Source organism: Procambarus clarkii, chromosome 16, assembly GCF_040958095.1.
Source record: "Procambarus clarkii isolate CNS0578487 chromosome 16, FALCON_Pclarkii_2.0, whole genome shotgun sequence".
In the NCBI taxonomy this organism is placed as follows: domain Eukaryota; kingdom Metazoa; phylum Arthropoda; class Malacostraca; order Decapoda; family Cambaridae; genus Procambarus; species Procambarus clarkii.
In genome coordinates this window covers 30346454-30371944 of record NC_091165.1, presented here as the reverse complement: position 1 = coordinate 30371944, position 25491 = coordinate 30346454, and the positions used below count along the sequence as shown (strand labels likewise).

Below are 25491 nucleotides of genomic sequence, written 5' to 3'. Positions count from 1 at the left end.
ATAGTTGCCTCTCCTTAAATCGAGTTTATCAACTGTTTCAATGTCCCCATTTTCTTCTAGATGATATCTTAAAGCATATTTAATGTCTAACAGGACGTGATCACTCTTTCCCAAGGGAGGAAGGTACTGGATGTAAAAAATCTCTTCTTCTTTCCTGGTGAATACTAGATCCAGTACTGACGGTACATCTCCTTCCCTCATTCTTGTGGCTTGCTTTATGTGTTGATACAAGAATGTCTCCAGAATGAGGTTCACAAATCTGCATGTCCAAAAGTCCTCCGTTCTTGCTTCACAGGCCTCCCAGTCTATTGCTCTAAAGTTGAAGTCCCCCAGTATCAACAGTCGTGATTTATCTTTATCTGCTTGTACAATAATATCTCTCATGACCATTATGAGGCCCTCTCGTTTGTCATCCAGTTCTTCCTTTGTCCACGTGTTGCTTGCTGGTGGGCTGTAGGTATTTACAATTATCAGCTTATCCTGATTCCTGACCTGCAATGCCATTATGTCAATATCTCGAGGGTTTTCAAATATTAACTCTTTTTACCTTCAGGTGTTTTTTCACCAGTACAGCCACTCCTCCTCCCTTCCTAGTTTTCCTGTCACGTCTTCAAACTGAGTAGCCTCTTGGGAATATGACTTAATTTATTATATTTCCTTCAAGTTTCGTCTCTGATAATGCAACAATATCTGGGATCCTAAGCTGGATTATATCTTGCAACTCCAAAGTTTTTGACCTCACTCCATCTATGTTGGTATATACAATTTTCAGGAACATGTTCCCTTTTCCTTTGCTCTTTACTCCCCCTTCCACTACAGATCTTGTTGCTTTGTTTTTATGTACCATTTCACAAGCTTTCCAGTCCCTGTCACTTTGCAAAAAAAAAAGAATTTCTGTCTTCATTTCTATCCCCATTTAGACGTTTTGCCTCAATTAGGTTCATTTTCAGCTTTTCTCTGTCTTCCTTGGAGAGGTCTTGTCTTATTGACCAAAATTTGCCAACCTCATCACTCTGCAGTTTCCTGGCATTTCTTAGCACTTCCATCATGTTTTTCACTCCATTAAACGTCACCCTTAAGGGGCGGTTCTTTTCTTTCTCATATTTTCCTATTCTTCTGAAATCACTGACATTTTCCTTTGAGCCTTCTCCTAAACCTACTATTTTCTCTATGATTTTCATCTCTTCTGCCGCTCGGTCCACCCTAGATGAAATTTCCTTCTCTAAACATCCAAAAATGATTATGGACTTAGTTCTATCTGCAGTGTTTTGTACCAGTTTACTGTTGGTAACCAGTTCTTTCCTAATTGCTTGCCTAATTTCTGCTTCTTGTTGGTCATTTCTGGTTTTGACTTCCGAACACACTTCTTTGATAGTCTCTTTCTCTTTTACAACTTCAGCATATGTCGCTTTTATTTCTTCTTTATACTTTTCTAGTTCTTTATTCACCTCCTCTATGTGAGTTGTCAGTGAAGTTTCCAGTTGGAGATCCTTACCTAACTCTATGTTAGCCCTTAAGCTTGCTTGGAGTTGTTCACCATATGAGTCTATCTTCTTGTTTATTTCTTCAAAGTCACCACACTTCACTTTCCATGCCTCATTTTCTTTCACTAGTTCCTTGATTTGCTCCTCCTGATTTGTTACCTTGTCTGTTAATGCAGTATGTGTGTGTGTGCGTGCGTGCATGCGTGTGTAATTACCTAAGTGTAATTACCTAAGTGTAGTTACAGGATGAGAGCTACGCTCGTGGTGTCCCGTCTTCCCAGCACTCTTTGTCATATAACGCTTTGAAACTACTGACGGTCTTGGCCTCCACCACCTTCTCACCTAACTTGTTCCAACCGTCTACCACTCTATTTGCGAAGGTGAATTTTCTTATATTTCTTCGGCATCTGTGTTTAGCTAGTTTAAATCTATGACCTCTTGTTCTTGAAATTCCAGGTCTCAGGAAGTCTTCCCTGTCGATTTTATCAATTCCTGTTACTATTTTGTATGTAGATCATATCACCTCTTTTTCTTCTGTCTTCTAGTTTTGGCATATTTAATGCTTCTAACCTCTCCTCGTAGCTCTTGCCCTTCAGTTCTGGGAGCCACTTAGTAGCATGTCTTTGCACCTTTTCCAGTTTGTTGATGTGCTTCTTAAGATATGGGCACCACACAACAGCTGCATATTCTAGCTTTGGCCTAACAAAAGTCATGAACAATTTCTTTAGTATATCGCCATCCATGTATTTAAATGCAATTCTGAAGTTAGAAAGCATAGCATAGGCTCCTTGCACAATATTCTTTATGTGGTCCTCAGGTGATAGTTTTCTATCTAGAACCACTCCTAGATCTCTTTCTTTATCAGAATTCTTTAAAGATTTCTCACATAATATATAGGTTGTGTGGGGTCTATGTTCTCCTATTCCACATTCCATAACATGACATTTATTAACATTAAATTCCATTTGCCAAGTGGTGCTCCATATACTTATTTTGTCCAGGTCTTCTTGAAGGACATGACAGTCATCTAAATTTCTTATCCTTCCTATTATCTTAGCATCATCAGCAAACATGTTCATATAATTCTGTATACCAACTGGTAGATCATTTATGTACACAATAAACATCACTGGTGCAAGAACTGAACCCTGTGGTACTCCACTTGTGACATTTCTCCATTCCGATACATTGCCTCTGATTACTGCCCTCATTTTTCTATCAGTCAGAAAATTTTTCATCCATGATAGAAGCTTACCTGTCACCCCTCCAATATTTTCCAGTTTCCAGAACAACCTCTTATGTGGAACTCTGTCGAAAGCCTTTTTTAGGTCCAGATAGATGCAGTCAACCCAACCATCTCTTTCCTGTAATATCTCTGTGGCTCCATCATAGAAACTGAGTAAATTCGATACATAGGATCTTCCAGATCGAAAACCATACTGTCTGTCTGATATTATATCATTTCTCTCCAGGTGTTCTACCCATTTAGTTTTGATTAGTTTTTCCAATACTTTCACTATTACACTTGTCAATGATACAGGTCTATAATTGAGGGGGTCTTCCCTGCTGCCACTTTTGTAGATTGGAACTATGTTAGCCTGTTTCCACACGTCTGCTACGATTCCTGTACACAGGGATGCCTGAAAGATCAGGTGAAGTGGAATGCTGAGCTCAGATGCACATTCTCTCAGAACCCATGGTGAAACGCCATCTGGGCCAGCTGCTTTGTTCTTCCCGAGCTCCTTTAGCATATTTTCCACTTCATCTCTAGACACCTCTATCCGCTCTATGTTGTTCTCTGGAATTCTTATTGTGTCTGGTTCTCTGAAGATTTCATTTTGTACAAACACACTTTGGAACTTTTCATTTAATGTTTCGCACATTTCCTTTTCATTTTCCGTGAATCTGTTTCCCATTTTCAACCTCTGGATATTATCCTTTACCTGCAATTTGTTGTTTATGAATTTGTAGAATAGGCCCGGTTCTGTTTTACATTTATCTGCTATCCCTTTTTCAAAATTTCTTTCTGCCTCTCTCCTCACTGCCGTGTAATTGTTTCTCGCATCTTTGTATCGCTGGTATGTTTGGGGGTTCGGCCTCTTCCTGTATTTTTTCCATTTTTGTGTCTTTCGGTCTCTAGCCCTCTCGCAATTTCTATTGAACCAATCCTGTTTCCTAGTTCTGCATCTCTGTTTTGGTATAAATTTTTTTGTGCCTTTATCATATATTTCACAAAACTTGCCATACATCTCATTCACTTCCTTGCCTAGCATCAAGTCTGTCCAATTATACTCACTAAAAAAATTTCTAAGGTCACCATAATGTCCTCTCCTGAAGTCTGGTTTTTCAACTGCTTCAACCTCCTTATTTTCTTCCAGCTTATAACGCATTGCATACTTTATTCCCAAAAAGACATGGTCACTTTTACCCAGGGGAGGAAGGTACTGAATGTCAAATATCTCTTCCTCCTTCCTGGTAAATATCAAATCTAGCATGGAGGGAACGTCCCCTTCCCTCATCCTCGTAGCTTGTTTAACATGTTGATACAAGAATGTTTCCAGGATGAGGTCTACAAATTTACAGGTCCAAAAATCTTCTGTTTTAGCTTCATATGCTTCCCAGTCTATGGATTTCAAGTTGAAGTCACCGACTATCAACAGTCGTGATCTATCGTTATCCGCTCTCGCTATAATCTCTCTCATTATTGTTATAAGACCTTCACGTTTACTTTCTAGCTCCTCCTTTGACCATGTGCTGCTTGGCGGTGGACTATATGCATTTATCATCATTAGTTTATCATCCTCATAGCAGATCTCTAGTGCTATTATGTCAACTTCTTGTGGATTGGCAGTCATTATTCAACCCGTTCTCGCAAATTCGTAAAGTCAATATTGACTTATTAACTACGTGCATAGGTGATATACTAAACATAATAGATACCCTTAAAAAGATTCATAGAAAACACCGACCATACCTAACCTTGTTAGTAGGTTAAAATAAGCATCTTATTGCTTCGTAATTACAATTATTACTTAACCTATACCTATTATAGGTTAGGTAATAATTGTAATTACGAAGCAATAAGATGCTTATCTTAAGATACTAACAAGGTTAGGTAAGGTCGGTGTTTTCTATGAATTTTTTTAAGGGTATCTATTATGTTAAGTATGTCACCTATGCACATATTTAATAAGTCAATATTGACTTATTAAATTTGCGAGAACGGGTTGCATTATTTCCTTCACCTTTAGGTGTTGTTTTACCAGAACAGCAACGCCACCGCCTTTCCTAATTTTTCTGTCCCGTCTCCAAATTGAGTAGCCCCTTGGGAATATGACCTCATTTAAAATTACATCTTCAAGTTTTGTCTCCGTGAGTGCAACAATGTCTGGTGTCTGCAGCTGTATTACATCACTTAACTCCAGTATCTTCGATCTCACTCCATCTATGTTGGTGTATGCAATCTTCAGGAACTTGTTCCCCCTCTCCTTATTCTTCACTCCCCCTCTCTCTATTGATTTTGTTGGTTTGCCTACCCCTATCACTTTGTAGAAAAAAGAATTTATTTCTTCTTCATTCCTGCTCTCATTTAAATGTTTTGCCTCGGCAAGGTTCAGTTTCAGCTTCTCTCTATCTTTTTTAGCAAGAGGAGGAGGAGAAGAATGGCTAAAAATGACCAGACTCTACCACCAACTCGGTCAAATGCTAGAGAGGACGCAAACACAGTGGCCTCCTTACCAGAGCCTCAGATATTAACACCAATTAAAGCATCCAGCACTTCCACTAACACGATAACATCATTTATATTTGCCAACATCCAGGGTATAAAAACACGCAAATCCAACAAAGTTCATTTTATAGATGGTTTCCTTCATGAGGCAAATGCAGTGTTTGCAGCCCTAACGGAAACTCACACAAAGGACTACCTTGATGGTGAAATATGGATCCCAGAATACAATCTCTTCAGATGTGATAGGAAACACCGGCTTCAGGGTGGGGTCAGCCTCTACATCAAAGACACACTCATCTGTACTGAGCTGCTAAACACCTCAAATGATATGGTGGAAGTGCTGATAGTCAAAATAGAGATCCTAAATGTAGTTGTTGTCCTTGTATATAAGTCACCGGAGGCAAACCCTCAGCAGTTTAAAGACCAACTAATGAAAATAGAGCACTGCTTGGAAAACCTCACAAATCCAGCTCCGAACATCATCCTGCTTGGGGACTTCAACCTACGGCACCTGAAATGGAAGCACCTGGCTAATACAGTAATATCAGAAAGAATACCAGGAAGTAGCCTAAATGAGCAGGCACATGCAAATGACCTGCTACGGATGTGCGATAGGTTTGCCTTAAACCAGCAAATAGTAGAACCAACTAGGAAGGAGAACACGCTGGACCTCATTTTCACTAATAATGATGAGTTGATCGGGAACATAATGATTACAAATACCTGTTACTCAGATCACAACTTAATTGAGGTACTGACAACCATGGGGAATGGACCTCCAAAACCAGTCCAGATTCCCGGTGGAGGAGATTTCAGCAAATTCAACTTCAATAATAAACGGATAAACTGGGAGCAAATAAACCAGGACTTCACAGAAATAAACTGGGAAGAACAGCTAGGAAATGCAAACCTGAACCAGTGCCTGGAAAAAATAAGCTCAGTAGCACTAGAAATATGTTCAAACCGCATACCCCTAAGAAAAAAGAGAAAGAGATGCAGATTGGAACGGGAACGTCGTTCCTTATATAGGCGAAGAAAACGAATCGCGGAACAACTTGAGAGTCGCACCCTATCTCAAGAACGGCGAAGAAGGTTAGGTAGAGAAATAGAAACAATTGAACTCAAGCTACAAGAATCATACAAAACCCAGGAGAGGCAAAGAGAGCAAAAGGCCATCAGTGAAATAGAGAGAAATCCGAAATATTTTTTCTCCTATGCAAAATCAAGATCAAAAACCACATCTAGTATCGGGCCCCTGCGAAAGGGAGATGGAACTTTCACAGATGACAACAAAGAAATGAGCGAGTTACTGAGGAAGCAGTACGACTCTGTTTTCAGTGAGCCATTAAATGCACTAAAGATTGATAACCCAAATGAATTTTTCATGGATATGATACCAACATCAAATCACATATCAGACGTCGCCCTATCCCCACTAGATTTTGAAGAAGCCATAAACAGTATGCATATGCACTCTGCACCAGGCCCGGATTCTTGGAACTCCATATTCATCAAGAACTGTAAAAAACCACTATCGCAGGCCCTTCACATTCTGTGGAGACAAAGCCTAGATACTGGCGTTATCCCTGACATACTAAAAACAGCAGAGATAGCACCACTCCATAAAGGAGGAAATAAGGCAGAGGCAAAAAATTACAGACCGATAGCACTAACATCGCACATCATAAAAATTTTTGAGAGAGTGCTAAGAAGTAAGATCACAAAATACATGGAATCACAGCATCTCCATAACCCCGGACAACATGGTTTCAGAACAGGGCGCTCTTGCCTGTCGCAGTTGCTGGACCACTATGATATGGCATTAGATGCTATGGAAGACAAACAAAACGCTGATGTAATTTACACAGATTTCGCAAAAGCTTTTGATAAATGTGACCATGGTGTTATTGCACATAAAATGCGTTCAAAAGGAATTACCGGGAAAATAGGCAGATGGATCTACAATTTCCTGACTGACAGAACCCAATGTGTAATAGTCAACAAAATAAAATCCAGCCCATCAACCGTGAAGAGCTCAGTCCCCCAGGGTACTGTGCTTGCTCCAGTACTTTTTCTCATCCTCATATCGGACATAGACCAGAACACAACCTATAGCACTGTATCATCCTTTGCAGATGACACTAGGATTTTCATGAGAGTTGGCAACATAGAGGACACGGCAAACCTCCAATCAGATGTTGATCAGGTCTTTCTATGGGCTACAGAAAATAATATGGTATTCAACGAGGATAAGTTTCAGCTCATGCGCTACGGAAAAATTGAAAACATAAAAACAGGAACCACGTACAAAACGCAGGCAAATCATAACATAGAACGAAAAGGCAATGTAAAGGACCTGGGTGTACTCATGTCGGAAGACCTTACCTTTAAAGAACACAATAAAGTAGCCGTCACAACTGCAAGAAAAATGACAGGTTGGATAACAAGAACTTTTCACACTAGAGATGCTATACCGATGATGATACTTTTCAAAACGCTTGTGCTCTCTAGAGTGGAGTACTGCTGCACAATGACAGCCCCTTTCAAAGCTGGAGAAATTGCTGACCTAGAGAGCGTGCAGAGATCCTTTACTGCTAGAATCCACTCAGTAAAACATCTAAATTACTGGGACCGACTAAAGAGCCTAAATCTGTACTCCCTTGAGCGCAGGCGGGAGAGATACATAATAATTTACACGTGGAAAATAATTGAGGGGCTGGTCCCAAACCTGCACACAGAAATAACACCACATGAGACCAGAAGACATGGCAGGATGTGCAGAATACCCCCGTTGAAAAGCAGAGGTGCAACAGGTACTCTGAGAGAGAACTCTATCAACATCAGAGGCCCGAGACTGTTCAACACGCTTCCACTACACATAAGGGGCATAACTGGCAAACCCCTCACAGTGTTCAAGAGAGAACTGGATAAGCACCTCCAAAGGATACCTGATCAACCAGGCTGTGACTCATACGTCAGGCTGCGAGCAGCCGCGTCTAACAGCCTGGTTGATCAGTCCAGCAACCAGGAGGCCTGGTCGACGACCGGGCCGCGGGGACACTAAGCCCCGGAAGCACCTCAAGGTAGCCTCAAGGTATCTTCTTTTGAAAGATCTCGTCTTAACGACCACCCTTTCCCATCCTCATCCCTTTGCAATTTTCTAGCATTCCTTAGTACTTCTTCCATCTGTTTGGCACCGTTTAGGGTGATCCTCAAAGGTCGATCTTTCCCTTTTACGTACCTGCCTATTCTCCTGTAGTCGCACACATTCTCTCTGTTTGTAAGACCTTCCACGAGGCCAACAATTTTATCTACTACTTTAGCTTCTTCTACAGCTCTTTCTGACCTAGATGTTATCGCCTTTTCTTTGCAGCCAAAAATGATCAGGGACTTACTCCGATCAACTGTGTTTTGCACCAACTTCGGGTTAGATGCCAATTCTTTCCTCACTTCTAGCCTAATGTTTGTTTTATCTTGGTTGCTGCAGTGTTTGACTTCCTTTACTGCTGCTTCTATTTTTTCCTTCTCCTTGGCCACTTGTGCATAAGTGAGTTGCATATCTTTCTTGCACTGTTCTATTCCCTGTGTAACTTCCTCCATCTGTGCTGACAAAAGCTGTTTCTCCTGTTGAATTTCCTTGCCTAACCTATTGTAGTCATTTATGTTTAAATTTACTTTAACTTCTTCCAAAGCTATTTTTAAGAGTTTATTTTCTTCTTCCATGGCTTTGCAATTTGTTTCCAATTGATTCTTATCCTTGCGCAAGTCTTTCACTAAACCCTCAAGACATAAAACTTTGCTATTCAAATGGTCATTACTTTCTTTCAATTTACTAATTATTTCTACATGAGAGTTCACTATAGTATCTAAATTTACCAACTTGTTATGTAGACTACTAATATCAATGCTTTCTTCATTGAATCCCTCAAAATCAAGCTCTGTTTTGTTTTTCCCCTTGCCAGTGGCCATCTTGAATGTTCTTCTCTGCACTGTAAACACTAGGGCAACTTTTTCTCATCCGATTTTTCACTTCCCTTAGCACTTTCCTGTTATCTCACCTATTTTTCAAGAGCACTATACCTTTATGTTCTCTGGGACACCACTCACTACCATCAACCTGTACTACAATACTTAGGATTGTTGAAATATGCTGGAGCTCCTCTGCTACAAGTGTTGACCCTAGGGGTGTCACCTTTTGAATTTGTGCGCGTGCGTGCATGCATGTGTAATTACCTAAGTGTAGTTACAGGATGAGAGCTACGCTCGTGGTGTCCCGTCTTCCCAGCACTCTTTGTCATATAACGCTTTGAAACTACTGACGGTCTTGGCCTCCACCACCTTCTCACTTAACTTGTTCCAACCGTCTACCACTCTATTTGCGAAGGTGAATTTTCTTATATTTCTTCGGCATCTGTGTTTAGCTAGTTTAAATCTGACCTCTTGTTCTTGAAATTCCAGGTCTCAGGAAGTCTTCCCTGTCGATTTTATCAATTCCTGTTACTATTTTGTATGTAGTGATCATATCACCTCTTTTTCTTCTGTCTTCTAGTTTTGGCATATTTAATGCTTCTAACCTCTCCTCGTAGCTCTTGCCCTTCAGTTCTGGGAGCCACTTAGTAGCATGTCTTTGCACCTTTTCCAGTTTGTTGATGTGCTTCTTAAGATATGGGCACCACACAACAGCTGCATATTCTAGCTTTGGCCTAACAAAAGTCATGAACAATTTCTTTAGTATATCGCCATCCATGTATTTAAATGCAATTCTGAAGTTAGAAAGCATAGCATAGGCTCCTTGCACAATATTCTTTATGTGGTCCTCAGGTGATAGTTTTCTATCTAGAACCACTCCTAGATCTCTTTCTTTATCAGAATTCTTTAAAGATTTCTCACATAATATATAGGTTGTGTGGGGTCTATGTTCTCCTATTCCACATTCCATAACATGACATTTATTAACATTAAATTCCATTTGCCAAGTGGTGCTCCATATACTTATTTTGTCCAGGTCTTCTTGAAGGGCATGACAGTCATCTAAATTCCTTATCCTTCCTATTATCTTAGCATCATCAGCAAACATGTTCATATAATTCTGTATACCAACTGGTAGATCATTTATGTACACAATAAACATCACTGGTGCAAGAACTGAACCCTGTGGTACTCCACTTGTGACATTTCTCCATTCCGATACATTGCCTCTGATTACTGCCCTCATTTTTCTATCAGTCAGAAAATTTTTCATCCATGATAGAAGCTTACCTGTCACCCCTCCAATATTTTCCAGTTTCCAGAACAACCTCTTATGTGGAACTCTGTCGAAAGCCTTTTTTAGGTCCAGATAGATGCAGTCAACCCAACCATCTCTTTCCTGTAATATCTCTGTGGCTCGATCATAGAAACTGAGTAAATTCGATACACAGGATCTTCCAGATCGAAAACCATACTGTCTGTCTGATATTATATCATTTCTCTCTAGGTGTTCTACCCATTTAGTTTTGATTAGTTTTTCCAATACTTTCACTATTACACTTGTCAATGATACAGGTCTATAATTGAGGGGGTCTTCCCTGCTGCCACTTTTGTAGATTGGAACTATGTTAGCCTGTTTCCACCCGTCTGCTACGATTCCTGTACACAGGGATGCCTGAAAGATCAGGTGAAGTGGAATGCTGAGCTCAGATGCACATTCTCTCAGAACCCATGGTGAAACGCCATCTGGGCCAGCTGCTTTGTTCTTACCGAGCTCCTTGAGCATTTTTTCCACTTCGTCTCTAGACACCTCTATGTGTTCTATGTTGTTCTCTGGAATTCTTATTGTATCTGGTTCCCTAAAGATTTCATTTTGTACAAACACACTTTGGAACTTTTCGTTTAGTGTTTCACACATTTCCTTTTCATCTTCCGTGAATCTATTTCCCATTTTCAACCTCTGAATATTATCCTTTACCTGCAATTTGTTGTTTATGAATTTATAGAATAGACCTGGTTCTGTTTTACATTTGTGCGTGCATGCGTGTGTGCGTGCGTGCATGCGTGTGTGCGTGCGTGCGTGCGTGCATGCGTGTGTGCGTGCGTGCGTGCGTGCGTGCGTGCATGCGTGTGTGCGTGCGTGCATGCATGTGTGCGTGTGTGTGTGTGTTACGGACTCGAGTCCAGCGTCGGAGCACGGAGCACTGATGACAACGCCATCTGTGAGTCCGCTCCCGAAACCCACTCCAAATGGACGACGCCATCTAGTGGTGACAGGATAGGCCAGCAATAAGTGTCGGATTCCTGTCCTAGTCAGCTCGTGACGTAGCCGCTGCTGACCTCTGGTGAGGTGGCGCCTAGACAGTGAACGCCATCTATGGAGTGAAGAGGTGGACGTTTCTGTCTAAGCTTGTGAGTGAAGCGTCCCAGTATTAATGACGTGTCTGATTGCAGAGTCGACCTGGGACTGCTGTGTTGGACGATGGATCAGTCTACCCAAGGCAGCCAAGGTCTCTTTGTGAGTCTGCTTTGAAGAAGCTGTGAGCCACCCCCGGACGAACTCTGTTGAGAGTGTCACGCCTGCCTGAGGCGTGGCAGTGTCGGAAATCGCCTTATCTGGCGCTGGCTGGTGGAAGAGACTAGCCACTGTGGTGCTTAATGAGGAGAGTGATCAGCGGGTCACACGAGGCTCCTGCCTAGGGCTCGCAACCCTAGTATTAGTTGTGGAGTGGCCTGACAGCGAGGCTGACCGGTACCAGCCAGCTACAGGCTGGATTGTGGTTGAAGGCCATCACGACGGGGCACCCAGTGGGACTGTGATTTGGCTGGCCTGTGGCCAGGGTAGATTCGTCGTAGAGTTATCGTGGATTCATTGCGAGCCACGGAAGCCGAGACCAGGGCTACCTAGAAGAAGCATCGCCGAGTGTTAAGCGTCTTCAGAGAGGGAGACCTCATTGTATATTGTGTAGTAATAATTCCCTTTTATGACTTTAAATTATGGTGGTGGGAATATATATATATAAATCAGAATACTTGTCTTCAATGTACCTTCCTTCATAGCTTTGACTTGCATTACGGAACAAGCCCCTTGAAAGCCTCTACTAACTTGGGGCCGGATTCCCAAACTCTACTACCATCAGAGAAGAACCCGGTTGCATCCCAGTAGGGCCGTAACAGAGAAAGAGAGAGCGAAAGAGAGAGAGAGAGAGAGAGAGAGAGAGAGAGAGAGAGAGAGAGAGAGAGAGAGAGAGAGAGAGAGAGAGAGAGAGAGAGAGAGAGAGAGAGAGAGAGAGAGAGAGAGAGAGAAAGAGAGAAAGAGAGAAAGAGAGAAAGAGAGAAAGAGAGAAAGAGAGAAAGAGAGAAAGAGGGAGAGAAAGAGAGAGAAAGAGGGAGAGAAAGAGAGAGAAAGAGGGAGAGAAAGACAGAAAGAGAAAGAGAGAGAAAGAGACAAAGAGAGAGAGAAAGTGAGAGAGAAAGTGAGAGAGAGAGAAAGAGCGAGAAAGAGAAAGAGCGAGAAAGAGAAAGAGTAAGAAAGAGAAAGAGTAAGAAAGAGAAAGAGTAAGAAAGAGAAAGAGTAAGAAAGAGAAAGAGAGAGCGCATGCGCACGCATCACAGCTGTGGACAGGGTGGTAAGGAATACTAATCTGGGGCTCCCCCTTCCCCCTCCCGGGGAGGGGGGAGCTGCGCAGACAGCGGCGCGGTGACGTATGACGTCATACTAGTTTCCTTGTTTTCTGTTGAGTTCTATCCACTAGTTCGGCTTTAGGTAGCAATTTTCACCACAATAGGGGTTTGTTTTGGAATGCTTACCTTTCTGGATGCTTGACCCGGTCGATGTCAGACATAGAATGCTTCCTACCACACGGGGGCTTCTATAGGCCATTGCTCCCCTTACCTCTCTGAGGGGGCCAGGTTCTGGTCGTGGTCCCCGGTAGGCCCTAGAACTCCATACACATGACTGATGCCAAAGTCTGACATTAGCATATCAGCCTGGTAAAGCTCCGGGGAGCCGACAGGGCTCCCCCCAGAAATTAGATTATTTTCTTTTGCAGAGTGGTAGACTGTTGGAACAAACTAAGGGAGGTGGTGGTGGTGGTCAACACCGTCAGTAGGTTTAAAGCGTTATACAACAGTACTGGATAGATGAGACACCACGAGCATAGCTTTCATCATTAACTACACTTAGGTAATTACACACACACACACTATATATTATGTGAGAAATCTTTAAAGAATTCTGATAAAGAAAGAGATCTAGGAGTGGTTCTAGATAGAAAACTATCACCTGAGGACCACATAAAGAATATTGTGCAAGGAGCCTATGCTATGCTTTCTAACTTCAGAATTGCATTTAAATACATGGATGGCGATATACTAAAGAAATTGTTCATGACTTTTGTTAGGCCAAAGCTAGAATATGCAGCTGTTGTGTGGTGCCCATATCTTAAGAAGCACATCAACAAACTGGAAAAGGTGCAAAGACATGCTACTAAGTGGCTCCCAGAACTGAAGGGTAAGAGCTACGAGGAGAGGTTAGAAGCATTAAACATGCCAAAACTAGAAGACAGAAGAAAAAGAGGTGATATGATCACTACATACAAAATAGTAACAGGAATTGATAAAATCGACAGGGAAGATTTCCCGAGACCTGGCACTTCAAGAACAAGAGGTCATAGATTTAAACTAGCTAAACACAGATGCCGAAGAAATATACGAAAATTCACCTTCGCAAATAGTGGTAGACGGTTGGAACAAGTTAAGTGAGAAGGTGGTGGAGGCCAAGACCGTCAGTAGTTTTAAAGCATTATATGACAAAGAGTGCTGGGAAGACGGGACACCACGAGCGTAGCTCTCATCCTGTAACTACACTTAATTAATTACACTTAGGTAATTACACACACACACAAACAGGGACCCTGAGGGCTAGCATGGAGTTGGGCAAGGAGATGCAACAAGAAACTTCATTGGCAATTCAAATAGAGGAGGCTAATAAAGCACTAGAAAAGTATAAAGAAGAAATAAGAGACACATGCACAAGTTGTAAAGGAAAAGAGAGACAATCAAGGAAGTGTGTTCGGAAGTCAAAACCAGAAATGACAAACAAGAAGTAGATCTTAGACAAGCAATTAGGAAAGAACTGGCAACCAACAGTAAACTGGTACAAAACACTGTAAACAGAAGTAAGTTCATAATAATTTTTGGATGTTTAGAGAAAGAAATTTCATCTAGGGTGGACCGAGCAGCAGAAGAGGAGAAAATCATAGAAAAAATAGTAGGATTAGGAGAAGTCATAAATTCAAAGGAGCATGTCAGTGATTTTAGGAGGATAGGAAAATATGAGAAAGACAAAAATCGCCCGTTAAGGGTGACGTTTAATGGAGTGAAGTATATGACAGTATATTGTCATGTCCAAACTGACAAAGAGAGTGTGGGCCAACAATAGGCTAACTGAGTATACTAAGATTCAGGTTTACAGATCCTGTGTCCTGAGCACTCTCCTTTATGGCAGTGAGTCTTGGACACTCCGCGCCCGTCAGGAAAGACGGCTGAATGCCTACCACATGCGCTGCCTTAGACACATCTTGGACATCACCTGGCAGGACAAGGTGACAAACAACAACGTCTTGGGGAGAGCAAGAATCACCAGCATGTACACAATGCTGAAACAGAGACGAATGCGCTGGCTCGGGCACGTTGTGCGAATGGGCGACGGCAGGATCCCCAAGGATCTCCTGTATGGAGAGCTGAGGCAGGGAAAGCGTCCAGTAGGCAAGCCCCAGCTACGGTACAAAGACGTATGCAAAAGGGACCTGAAAGCCATGGACGTCGATCTCGCTATATGGGAGACACTGGCTGCAGACCGTTCAGCCTGGAGGCAGTCTGTTCAACGAGGTCTCTCCAAGTTCGAGGAGTCACTTGCCAAGGAATCGGAGGCAAAGAGACAGAGAAGGAAAGCCGGTAACCAGGAAGACAGACCAGAATCGGACTTCGTTTGTGCTCGGTGTGGGATGGACTGCCACTCTCGGATTGGCCTCATCAGTCACACCAGACGCTGCACCAGGATTGACAACTAGGGCGCAACTCCATAGTCTCCCGAGACTGAAGGATGCCTACTACTATATGACAGAAGTGCTTCGGAATACCAGAAAATTGTAATGTGACGAGGATGGCAAACTTTGGTCAATATGACAAGACCTCTCAAAAGAGGACAGGGAAAAGCTGAAAATGAACCTCATTGAAGCTAAATATCTAAATGGGGATAGAAATGAAGAAGAAAGGAATTCATTATTCTACAAAATGACAGGGATTGGAAAGCTTGCAAAATGGTACATAAAGACAAAGCAACAAAATCATTAAAGGAAGGGGGTGTAAAGAACAAAGGGAAAGGGGAACATGTTCCTGAAAATAGTATACACCAACATAGATGGAGTGAGATCAAAAATATTGGAGCTGAAGGATATAATTCAGCTCAAAGTCCCAGATATTGTCGCATTAACAGAGACGAAACTTGAAGAAAATATTTTAAATGAGGTCGTATTCCCAAGGGGCTACTCGGTTTGGAGACGTGACCGGAAAACTGGGAAAGGAGGAGGAGTGGCTGTGTTGGTGAAAGAACACCTGAAGGTAAGAGTTAATATTTGAAAACCCTCGAGATATTGACATAATGGCATTGCATGTCTGGAATCAAGATGATATGCTCATAATTTTAAATGCCTACAGCCCACCAGCAAGCAACACATGGACAAAGGAAGAACTGGATGACAAACGAGAGGGCCTCATAATGGTCATGAGAGAGATTATAATAAGACCTGACAAAGATAAATCCCAATTGTTGGTACTGGGGGACTTCAACTTTAAGGCAACAGACTGGGAGGCCTATGAGGCAAGAACAGAGGACATATGGACAAGCAGATATGTAAACCTCATCTTGGAGACATTCATGTATCAACACATCAAGCAGGCCACAAGAATGAGGGAAGGGAATGTACCGTCAGTACTGGATTTAGTATTCACCAGGAAAGAACAAGAGGTATTTGACATCCAGTACCTTCCTCCCTTGGGAAAGAGTGATCACGTCCTCTTGGACATTAAATACGCTATGCGATATAATCTAGTAGAGAATGGGGACATTGAAACAGTTGTTAAACTCGATTTCAAGAGAGGACGCTATGGGGAACTTAGACATTTTTTCATGGGTATAATTGGACAGATTTGTTGCTAGGCAAGGAAGTAAATGAGATGTATACAAAATTTTGCAAAATGTATCTGACTGGAAAATGTGACGCGTGGAGTACCACAGGGTTCAGTTCTTGCACCAGTGATGTTCATTGTCTACATAAATGATCTACCAGATGGAATACAGAATTATATGAACATGTTTGCTGATGATGCTAAGATTGGCAAATGGTTCTTATCCTTCCTATCCATAGGAAGGATAAGAAACTTAGATGATTGTTTTGCTCTTCAAGAAGACCTGGACAAATAAGTATATGGAGTACCACTTGGCAAATGGAATTTAATGTGAATAAATGCCATGTTATGGAATGTGAAATAGAACATAGACCCCACACAACCTATAAATTATGTGAGAAACCTTTAAAGAATTCTGACAAAGAAAGAGATCTAGGGGTGGTTCTAGATAGAAAACTATCACCTGAGAACCACATAAAGAATATTGTGCAAGGAGCCTATGCTATGCTTTCTAACTTCAGAATTGCATTTAAATACATGGATGGCGATATACTAAAGAAATTGTTCATGACTTTTGTTAGGCCAAAGTTAGAATATGGAACGGTTGTGTGGTGCCCATATCTCAAGAAGCACATCAACAAACTGGAAAAGGTGCAAAGACATGCTACTAAGTGGCTCCCAGAACTGAAGGGCAAGAGCTATGAGGAAAGGTTAGAGGCATTAAATATGCCAAAACTAGAAGACAGAAGAAAAAGAGGTGATATGATCACTACGTACAAAATATTAACAGGAATTGATAAAATCGACAGGGAGGACTTCCTGAGACCTGGAACTTCAAGAACAAGAGGTCATAGATTTAAACTAGCTAAACACAGATGCCGAAGAAATATAAGAAAATTCACCTTCGCAAATAGAGTGGTAGACGGTTGGAACAAGTTAGGGGAGAAGGTGGTGGAGGCCAAGACCGTCAGTAGTTTCAAAGCGTTATATGACAAAGAGTGCTGGGAAGACGGGACACCACGAGCGTAGCTCTCATCCTGTAACTACACTTAGGTAATTACACACACACACACACACAGTGGAAGGGTTAAACATGAAACACACACACACCACTTATAACAGTACGATAATAAAACATGCAAATATAATGTGTAAAGTGAAGCCACTTACAGAGAAGGTAGTTGGGGTTAGCCAGACACTGGACAAACTCCAGTTCTATCTGTAACCTCAAGCGCTGCCCATCCTCGCTTTCACCTGCAAATGAAAAACATGTAATGATTCTTCACGAGCAGCTATTTCTCACATAATATCTTATCTCAAAATACAATGGAAAAAGTAAAATGGGAAAATATTCTTAGTACTGTAAGAAGACATGGAAATGTGAATACAGAAGAACACTTCTTAGGAATATAAATTATTCTTTGTGAATCTTTACTTTCATGAAAAAAATGCAGTTTTTACTTAATCATGCTCAATTTTGTGCATAAATAAAAATATAGAACAAACTGTAGTTATTATCAGATAAATTCAATTAATAATTAATAATATATATTTTTACCTTTGATGACCTGTTTCCTACATCTTTTTAGGAAACTTAGCTCTTTACCCCAGAAATGTTTGTTACAATACACAAATATAGTATGATATCACATACACGAAATATCCGAGTACTTGAACAACATGTAATACAGGATGACAAGCTACAACCATGACTGAATGACAAGCCACGAATGTATGACAAACCACCACATCTATATTGAAACATGCAGCTATGTAGTGTTTGAGATAATAAGGACAGACAAATTGGTCTTGCATAGTGATTGCTAATACTATACAAGTGCAACATTATATAGCAAGTAATGTAATACAAGAGCTTGTCATACACAAAACCCTTGTACACTTTTAGGAGCCACAGTAGTAGTCCAGGTGTGGGAGCATCCTCTGCGGCCCCACGGTAAGCAGGTTCAGCCCACAAAAAGCAGTATCTCTTCATGGACAATGGAGGAGCTGGATAATAAATGAAAGGGTCTTACAACAATAATGAGAGATATTATAATGAGAGCGGATAAAGAAAAATCACGACTTGGTAGTCGGTGACTACAACTTGAAATCCATACACATAGGGCTTAACTGGGCTAGAACAGAGGACTTTTGGTCCTGTAGATTCGTAAACCTCATCCTGGAAACGTTTGTGTATCAACACATTAAACAAACTACGAGGATGAGGGAAGAGGATGTTCTCTCCATGTTAGATTTTATATTCACCAGGAAAGAGGAAAAGATATTTGACATTCAGTACCTTCCTTCCTTAGGTAAAGGTGACCATGTCCTTTGGGAATAAAGTATGCAATGCATTATAATCTGGAAGAAAATGAAGTTGAAGACTTGCTGTTAGGCAAGGAAGTAAATGAGATGTATGTCCAGTTTTGTTAAATATATGATAAAGGCACAAATTTTTTTTTTACAAAATCAGAGATGCAGAACTAGGAAACAGGCTTGCTTCAACAGAAATTGCGAGAGGGCCAGAGACCAAAAGACTCAAAAATGGAATCAATATAGGAAGAGGTCAAACCCCCAAACATACCAGGGATACAAAAGTGAGAAACAACTACATAGCAGTAAGGAGGGAGGCAGAAAGAAATTGAGAAAAGGATAGTGGACAAATGTAAAACAGAACCAGGCCTATTCTATAAATTCATCAACAGCAACTTGCAGGTAAAGGGTAATATCCAGAGGTTGAAAATGGGAAACAGATTCACAGAAAATTAAAAGGTAATGTGTGGAAACATTAAATGAAAAGTTACAAAGTGGGTTTGTGCAAAATTAAATCTTCGAAGAACCAGCCAATAAAAATTCCAGGGAACAACAGAGCACATAGAGGTGTCTAAAGATGAAGTAGAAAAAATGCTAAAGGAGCATTTGTAAGAACAAAGCAGTTGGTCCAGATGGAGTTTCACCATGGGTTATGAGAGAATGTGCACCTGAGCTCAGCATTCCACTTCAACTGATTTTTCAGGCATTCCTCTGTACAGGAGTCCTAGCAGATATGCGGAAAAAGGCTAATATAGTTCCAGTCTACAAAAGTTGCAGCAGGGAAGACCCCTTCCCCCCCCCCCCCGCTCAATTATAGACCTGTATCATTGACAAGTGTAAATCAAAATATTGGAAACATAATTAAAACTAAATGGTAGAACACCTGGATAAAAAAATATAATAATAGACAGTATGGTTTTTGGTCTGGAAGAGCCTATGTAACGAATTTACTCAGTTTCTATGATCGAGCCACAGAGATTTTACAGGAAAGAGATGGTTGGGGTGACTGCATTTATCAGAACCTAAAAAAAAGGCTTTCGACAGAGTTCCACATAGAGGTTGTTCTGGAAACTGGAACATATTGGAGTGACAGGTAGGCTTTTAACATGGATGAAAAATTTTCTGCCAAAAATGAGGGCAGTAATCAGAGGCAATGTATCTGACTGGAGAAATATCACGAGTGGAGTACCACAGGGTTCAGTTCTTGCACCGGTGATGTTCATTGTCTACATAAATGATCTACTAGATGGAATACAGAATTATATGAACATTTTTGCTGATGATGCTAAGATAATAGGGAAGATGAGAAACTTAGATGATTGTCATGCCCTTCAAGAAGACCTGGACAAAATAAGTGTATGGGGCACCACTTGGCAAATGGAATTTAATGTTAATAAATGCTATGTTGTGGAATGTGGAATAGGAGAACAGAGACCCCACACCACCTATAAATTGAGAAATCTTTAAAGAATTCTGATAAAGGAGATCTAGGGGTGGTTCAAGATAGAGAAAAAATTACCCGAGGAACACAAAGAACATTGTACGAGGAGCCTATGCTACAATTTCTAATTTCAGAATTGCTTTTAAAATACATGGATGGTGAAATACTTTCTTATCAATTTCAAGAAAAAGAGGTCACAAATTTAAACTAACTAAACAAAGCTGCTGAAGAAGCAAGAAAATTTTCTTTCACAGAGTTGTAATCGGTTTTTACAAGTTAGGTGAGAAGGTGGTGGAGGCCAAAACTCAGTAATTTCAAAGCGTTATATGACAGAGTGCTGGGAAGATGGGACACCATGAGTGTAGCTCTCATCCTGTAACTACACTTAAGTAATTACACTTCGCAACTGTGAAGTAGCTCCCCCCCCCCATCAAGCATACAAGACAAACAGCAAAGAAAAATAATACAGCCAAAAACAAATGAACTTGTCACTGCAATAAATACAGTAAAGACCGAAACAACGGGAATTTGTTACATACATGTAAGAATATATCCATTTATTTTGTATAGACATGAACAGTATCTAGGGCCTCATAGCTGGACATTTACTTTGGGCTGCAGGTACATTGATCCAGGGAATTACCACAAGGTATGCAACAATGATATACCAGTTTGGAATATATTGAAAACAACTACATACTATGGGTCATGACCAAAAAGTGTCCTTAACTGAAAGCCTAGCAGCCATCTAGGAAGAGTGAGAAACAAACAATATTAGTGCACGAGCTGAAGCTGTCAGAAGGGATGTAACTGAAGGAGAAATTCAGGAAATTGTAAATTCTGTTTCAGTACGCCCAGATAAAGATAACAGGAGACAAGGAAGTGTAACAGAGCACTGAGAGCTCAACAGGTACACACACTACAACAGACCGTGATACAGACCAGAAAAACAGACATTCAGAAAACAGAAAGGGAATTAGAATGAGGCGTCCCTCATCCCAGAAAATGTCCAAATATCCTTAGGAAGGGAAAATGTCAAATTGGGCAACACACAAGTACTGCATTTCCATCCAGACATGTGCAAAACCTCACTTGAGTAGAGAAAATGCTATGATCTCAGATGCCCAGACACACTCATGAGAGACAAAACATTACACAAGAGTGTTAACAGGAAAATAGCTTTGGAGTAAAATCAAATAATTTTTTAGACCCAGAAGAAAGAGGTTTCAGAAGTTGGAAGAGAGGAATTGGAACTGGCTGAAATAGCTATGTATTTACATACCAGAGTCACAGGTACAATTACACTCCAAATCAGGGCTACAATTACAAGAGGCAACAACACTGCAACAACCAGTACTGCTCAAAACAAATCCAATATGTCCATGCATAATAGACCTGCCTGAAAAATCTCCCAGCCAAAATCCACTAAACAAAGTACAGTACTGTAACCCCGCGATTATCCGGGATTCAAACATCCGGAAAACGCCCTAATATGGCCAAAATCGTGATCGGATAAAGTTATCACAATATCCGGCCAAAATAGCCACAGGGACCGGATTAAAGCTAGTTTGGTCGGATAAAATTTTGGGGACCCGGTTAATTTTTTGCCAATGTTACACTATCCGGACAGTCGCCCGGATAATAATGGCTTTGTCCGTATATGAAACCATGAGGCAGGCCGTACGGTATTAATCCCGTCTGCCCGTGAATCGAGGCGCATGGTGTAGGTGGGGGTGGGGTGTGTGGGTGGTGTCGGGAGAGAGAGGAGCGTTGGGAGGGACCACCTGGGGGTATAAGGGGGGATGTGGAGCGACCTATACACTACAGTACAGGAATTACCATCGATTTTAGAACAGTTCATCATAGCCAAAATCAAAAGAAATACTAGTAATTATGTAATAGAAAATACTATACAAGTTTCGCAAAAACAACTTACACAGGCTGAAGTTTCCATCATTTTTTTTTTTTTTCCCCTCCTGGCGGCTTACGTAACGTGCCTCCTCCCTGCCCCTACTTGACCCATCCCGGCCTGGTCAAGCAATGTGCTCTCTACCCTCGTGTTATACCACAGTGCCGCACTATTAGTGAAATATTTTTTTAAATAACTTTTTTATTTTCATAGTAACTTTGAACATTTTTGGCTAAGACTATGTCTGGTAGCAGCATGAATCGTTCTGGAGGTGTTAAGAGGAAGAAGGTTGTCCTAACACTTAAGGACAAGCTACGTGTTATACAACTTTGTGAACATGGCCGGTCAACCTCAAGTGTTGCCAAGGAATTTAATATAGGCACTAGTACTGTTTCTGATATAAGGAAACAAAAAGAGAAACATATGAAATTCATTTCAACCTGTGAAAGTGAAGGTGCAAGCACTAGCAGAGGTTGTGGTAGAAAAACTGAGAACTTAGACGCATGTGCAGTTGGATGAGGCTGTGTACAAGTGGTTTGCTCAGCACCGCACAGCTGGCGTGATAATTCGCAGCCCTGAAATACAAAATGCTGCAAGCAGGTTTGCTGCAAGCCTTGGAATAAAGAATTTCGAAGCAAGTGAAGGGTGGGTTGCAAGGTTCAAGGGTAGGCACAATATTGTGAAGAGGAAAATTGTCGGTGAAAAATTAAGTGCAGATGAAAGCAGTGTAGAACCATTTAAACAGAAATTAAGAGAATACATTGTGGCAAATAATATATATTCGTATCAAATATATATCGACTCACAAGTCGAGCCTGGCCTCGGGCCGGGCTTGGGGAGTAGACGAACTCCCAGAACCCCATCAACCAGGTATCAACCAGGTATATAATGCAGATGAAACTGGGTTGTATTGGAGGAGTTTACCAGAAAAAACTCTAGCAATGAGGAGTGAGGGTTGTGTGCCAGGACGTAAGGTTTGCAAGGACAGGCTCTCAGCCATGATGTGTGCGAATACCGACGGCACAGACAGAATCACGTGTGCAATTGTTGGCAAATCTAAGAAACCAAGAGTCTTGCAACATTGCTTGGACAGACTGCCAGTCAATTATTATAGCTCACAAAATGCATGGTTTACACAGATCTTTCTTTCCTGGTTTCATGACGTATTCTGCAGGGAAGTTCGTGCCTATCAAGTTAAGAAACTCAAAGTAAGGCCAAGCAAAGTTCAGGCTTTGCTACTGCTTGATAATGCACCTGCCCACCCCAAAATTGACACATTAACCTCACAAGATGGCAAGATAACATGTATGGCACTTCCTTCTAACACAACCTCTCTCATTCAGCCTATGGATCAGGGAGTTATTTGCCACGAAGAGATTGTACACCAAAAAGATGCTGAATGAAGTTTTGGTGGTTTTGCCTCTTCCGGAAGATATTGAACTCGGTGTGGATAACAGGGCTAAAAAACTTCAGAATTTGAAGAACTATACAATCAAGGAAGCCATTTATAACTGGGCCAAGGTGTGGAGTGAATTAAAGGAATCAACTTTGAAAAATTCCTGGAAAAAACTCCTCACGTCTACGGTCAGAAATGAGGAGGATGCAGAAATGGATTTTGAAGAATTTACAGATGAAATCCATAGAATGTTTAGAAATGCCGGCAAAAACTTAGAAATACAGGATGTGGTTAATTGGCTTGAACAAGATGCCAATGACCCAGGGTATGGTGTGATGAGTGAAGACGAGATTCTCCAGTCTATTACTGGTGAGGTCGACGAAGAGGATGAAGAATTGAAGAACCAACACCAATGACCACGAAATACAGTGAACTCATGTCTTCTGTTGACTTGTTAATTAATTTTTCATCAAATTGTGCTCATCCAGAAGTTAGAAACATGTATCAATACCTGAGGCGAACAAAAGAGCTGATCATACAACTGGCCAGTGAACACAGAAGGCAAGCAACACTCGATTCTTATATGGTACGAAAATCAAACCAAGCGCCTTCAACAAGTGAGGCGGCACGCGCAACCCCAAGCGCCTTCAACAAGCGAGGCGTCACAGGCAAGCCAAATGCCTTCAACCAGTGAGACTTTCTCAGCTGACAGTGAAAACTAACTTTGCCTAATGAACTGTACAGTAATTTTAAGTGTTAATTTTAGTGTTGTGTTACTATAAGTTACGTAAATTGTCAAGAATTTTTAACTTCAAGATGTGTCATCAATCAAGAAGACGAACAATAAGAAGGTAAGTTGAGGTTTGTAGTTGAATATTTAATAATTATATGTGGCAAGGCAATTCAAGTTATGTTATTTGTAGTATAAAAATAGTTGGAAATGGTTAGTTTTGGACTCGTAGGTGAAAAAGTACCATTATCCGAAAAATGTGATAATCCGGCTGGGAGTCCTTCCCATATAGTCCGGATGATCGAGTGGAGACAGTACTTTCTAACTTCAGAATTGCTTTTAAATACATGGATGGAGAAATACTAAAGAAATTGTTCACAACTTTTGTTAGATCAAAGCTGGAATATGCAGCGGTTGTATGGTGCCCATATCTTAAGAAGCACATCAACAAACTGGAAAAGGTGCAACGACATGCCACTAAGTGGCTCCCAGAACTGAAGGACAAGAGCTACGAGGAGAGGTTAGAGGCATTAAATATGCAAAAACTAGAAGATAGAAGAAAAAGAGTCGATATGATCACAATGTTCAAAATAGTAACTGGAATCGATAAAATTGATTGGGAAGAATTTCCGAGACCCGGAACTTCAAGAACAAGAGGTCATAGATTTAAACTAACGAAACAAAGCTGCCGGAGAACTATAAGAAAATTCCTTTTTGTAAACAGAGTGGTAGACGTTTGGAACAAGTTGAGAGAGAAGGTGGGAGGCCAAAACCGTCAGTAATTTCAAAGCGTTATATGACAAAGAGTGCTGGGTAGACGGGACACCACGAGCATAGCTCTCATCCTGTAACTACACTTAGGTAATTACATATAACGTATGTATAGTGTAATACCAGCAATAGGAGTATGAGGGGAGCCGCCATTTTGATGAGGGAGGTGCATCGTCTGCACGACTTGTCATGTTGTTTACTGGTGACCACTATGGTCTTTGGGCACCATACCAGCTTATTTGTACAGGTATGGTGAATAAAACGTTGATACTTATATATAATCTGTGTATATAGTGTAATAACACCACAAACAGTATTGTTGGAGGAGAAATATTTGTGCGTCTGGCCTTGAAGCAGTGAGGGCAGCAGCCACCAGCTGACTGTGTGTGTGGCTACATCTCTTATTGCTTGAACTCGCCATACAAGCTTAGATGTACAGTTATAGTGAACACGTACTTATATTTAACGTCTGTTTATAGTGAATAAAAGCAAAAACAGTATGGTTGGAGGAGTATGTTGGCGAGTGAGGAGGTAAGTCAGGGAGTAGTGGTGAGTGG

The 25491-nt window shown here is 41.1% G+C and overlaps 1 protein-coding gene across 3 annotated transcripts in view; it reads right to left on the bottom strand.

Annotated features, from left to right (window-relative positions):
* LOC138349450 (mediator of RNA polymerase II transcription subunit 31-like) overlaps positions 1-25491 on the bottom strand; it is a 119763-nt gene that overhangs the window by 33033 nt on the left and 61239 nt on the right. For all 3 annotated transcript variants that reach the window (XM_069325417.1, XM_069325416.1, XM_069325418.1), the window contains exon 2: positions 17545-17628. In XM_069325417.1, coding sequence (XP_069181518.1) covers positions 17545-17628 — 84 coding nt within the window. The remainder of the gene's footprint in view (positions 1-17544; positions 17629-25491) is intronic.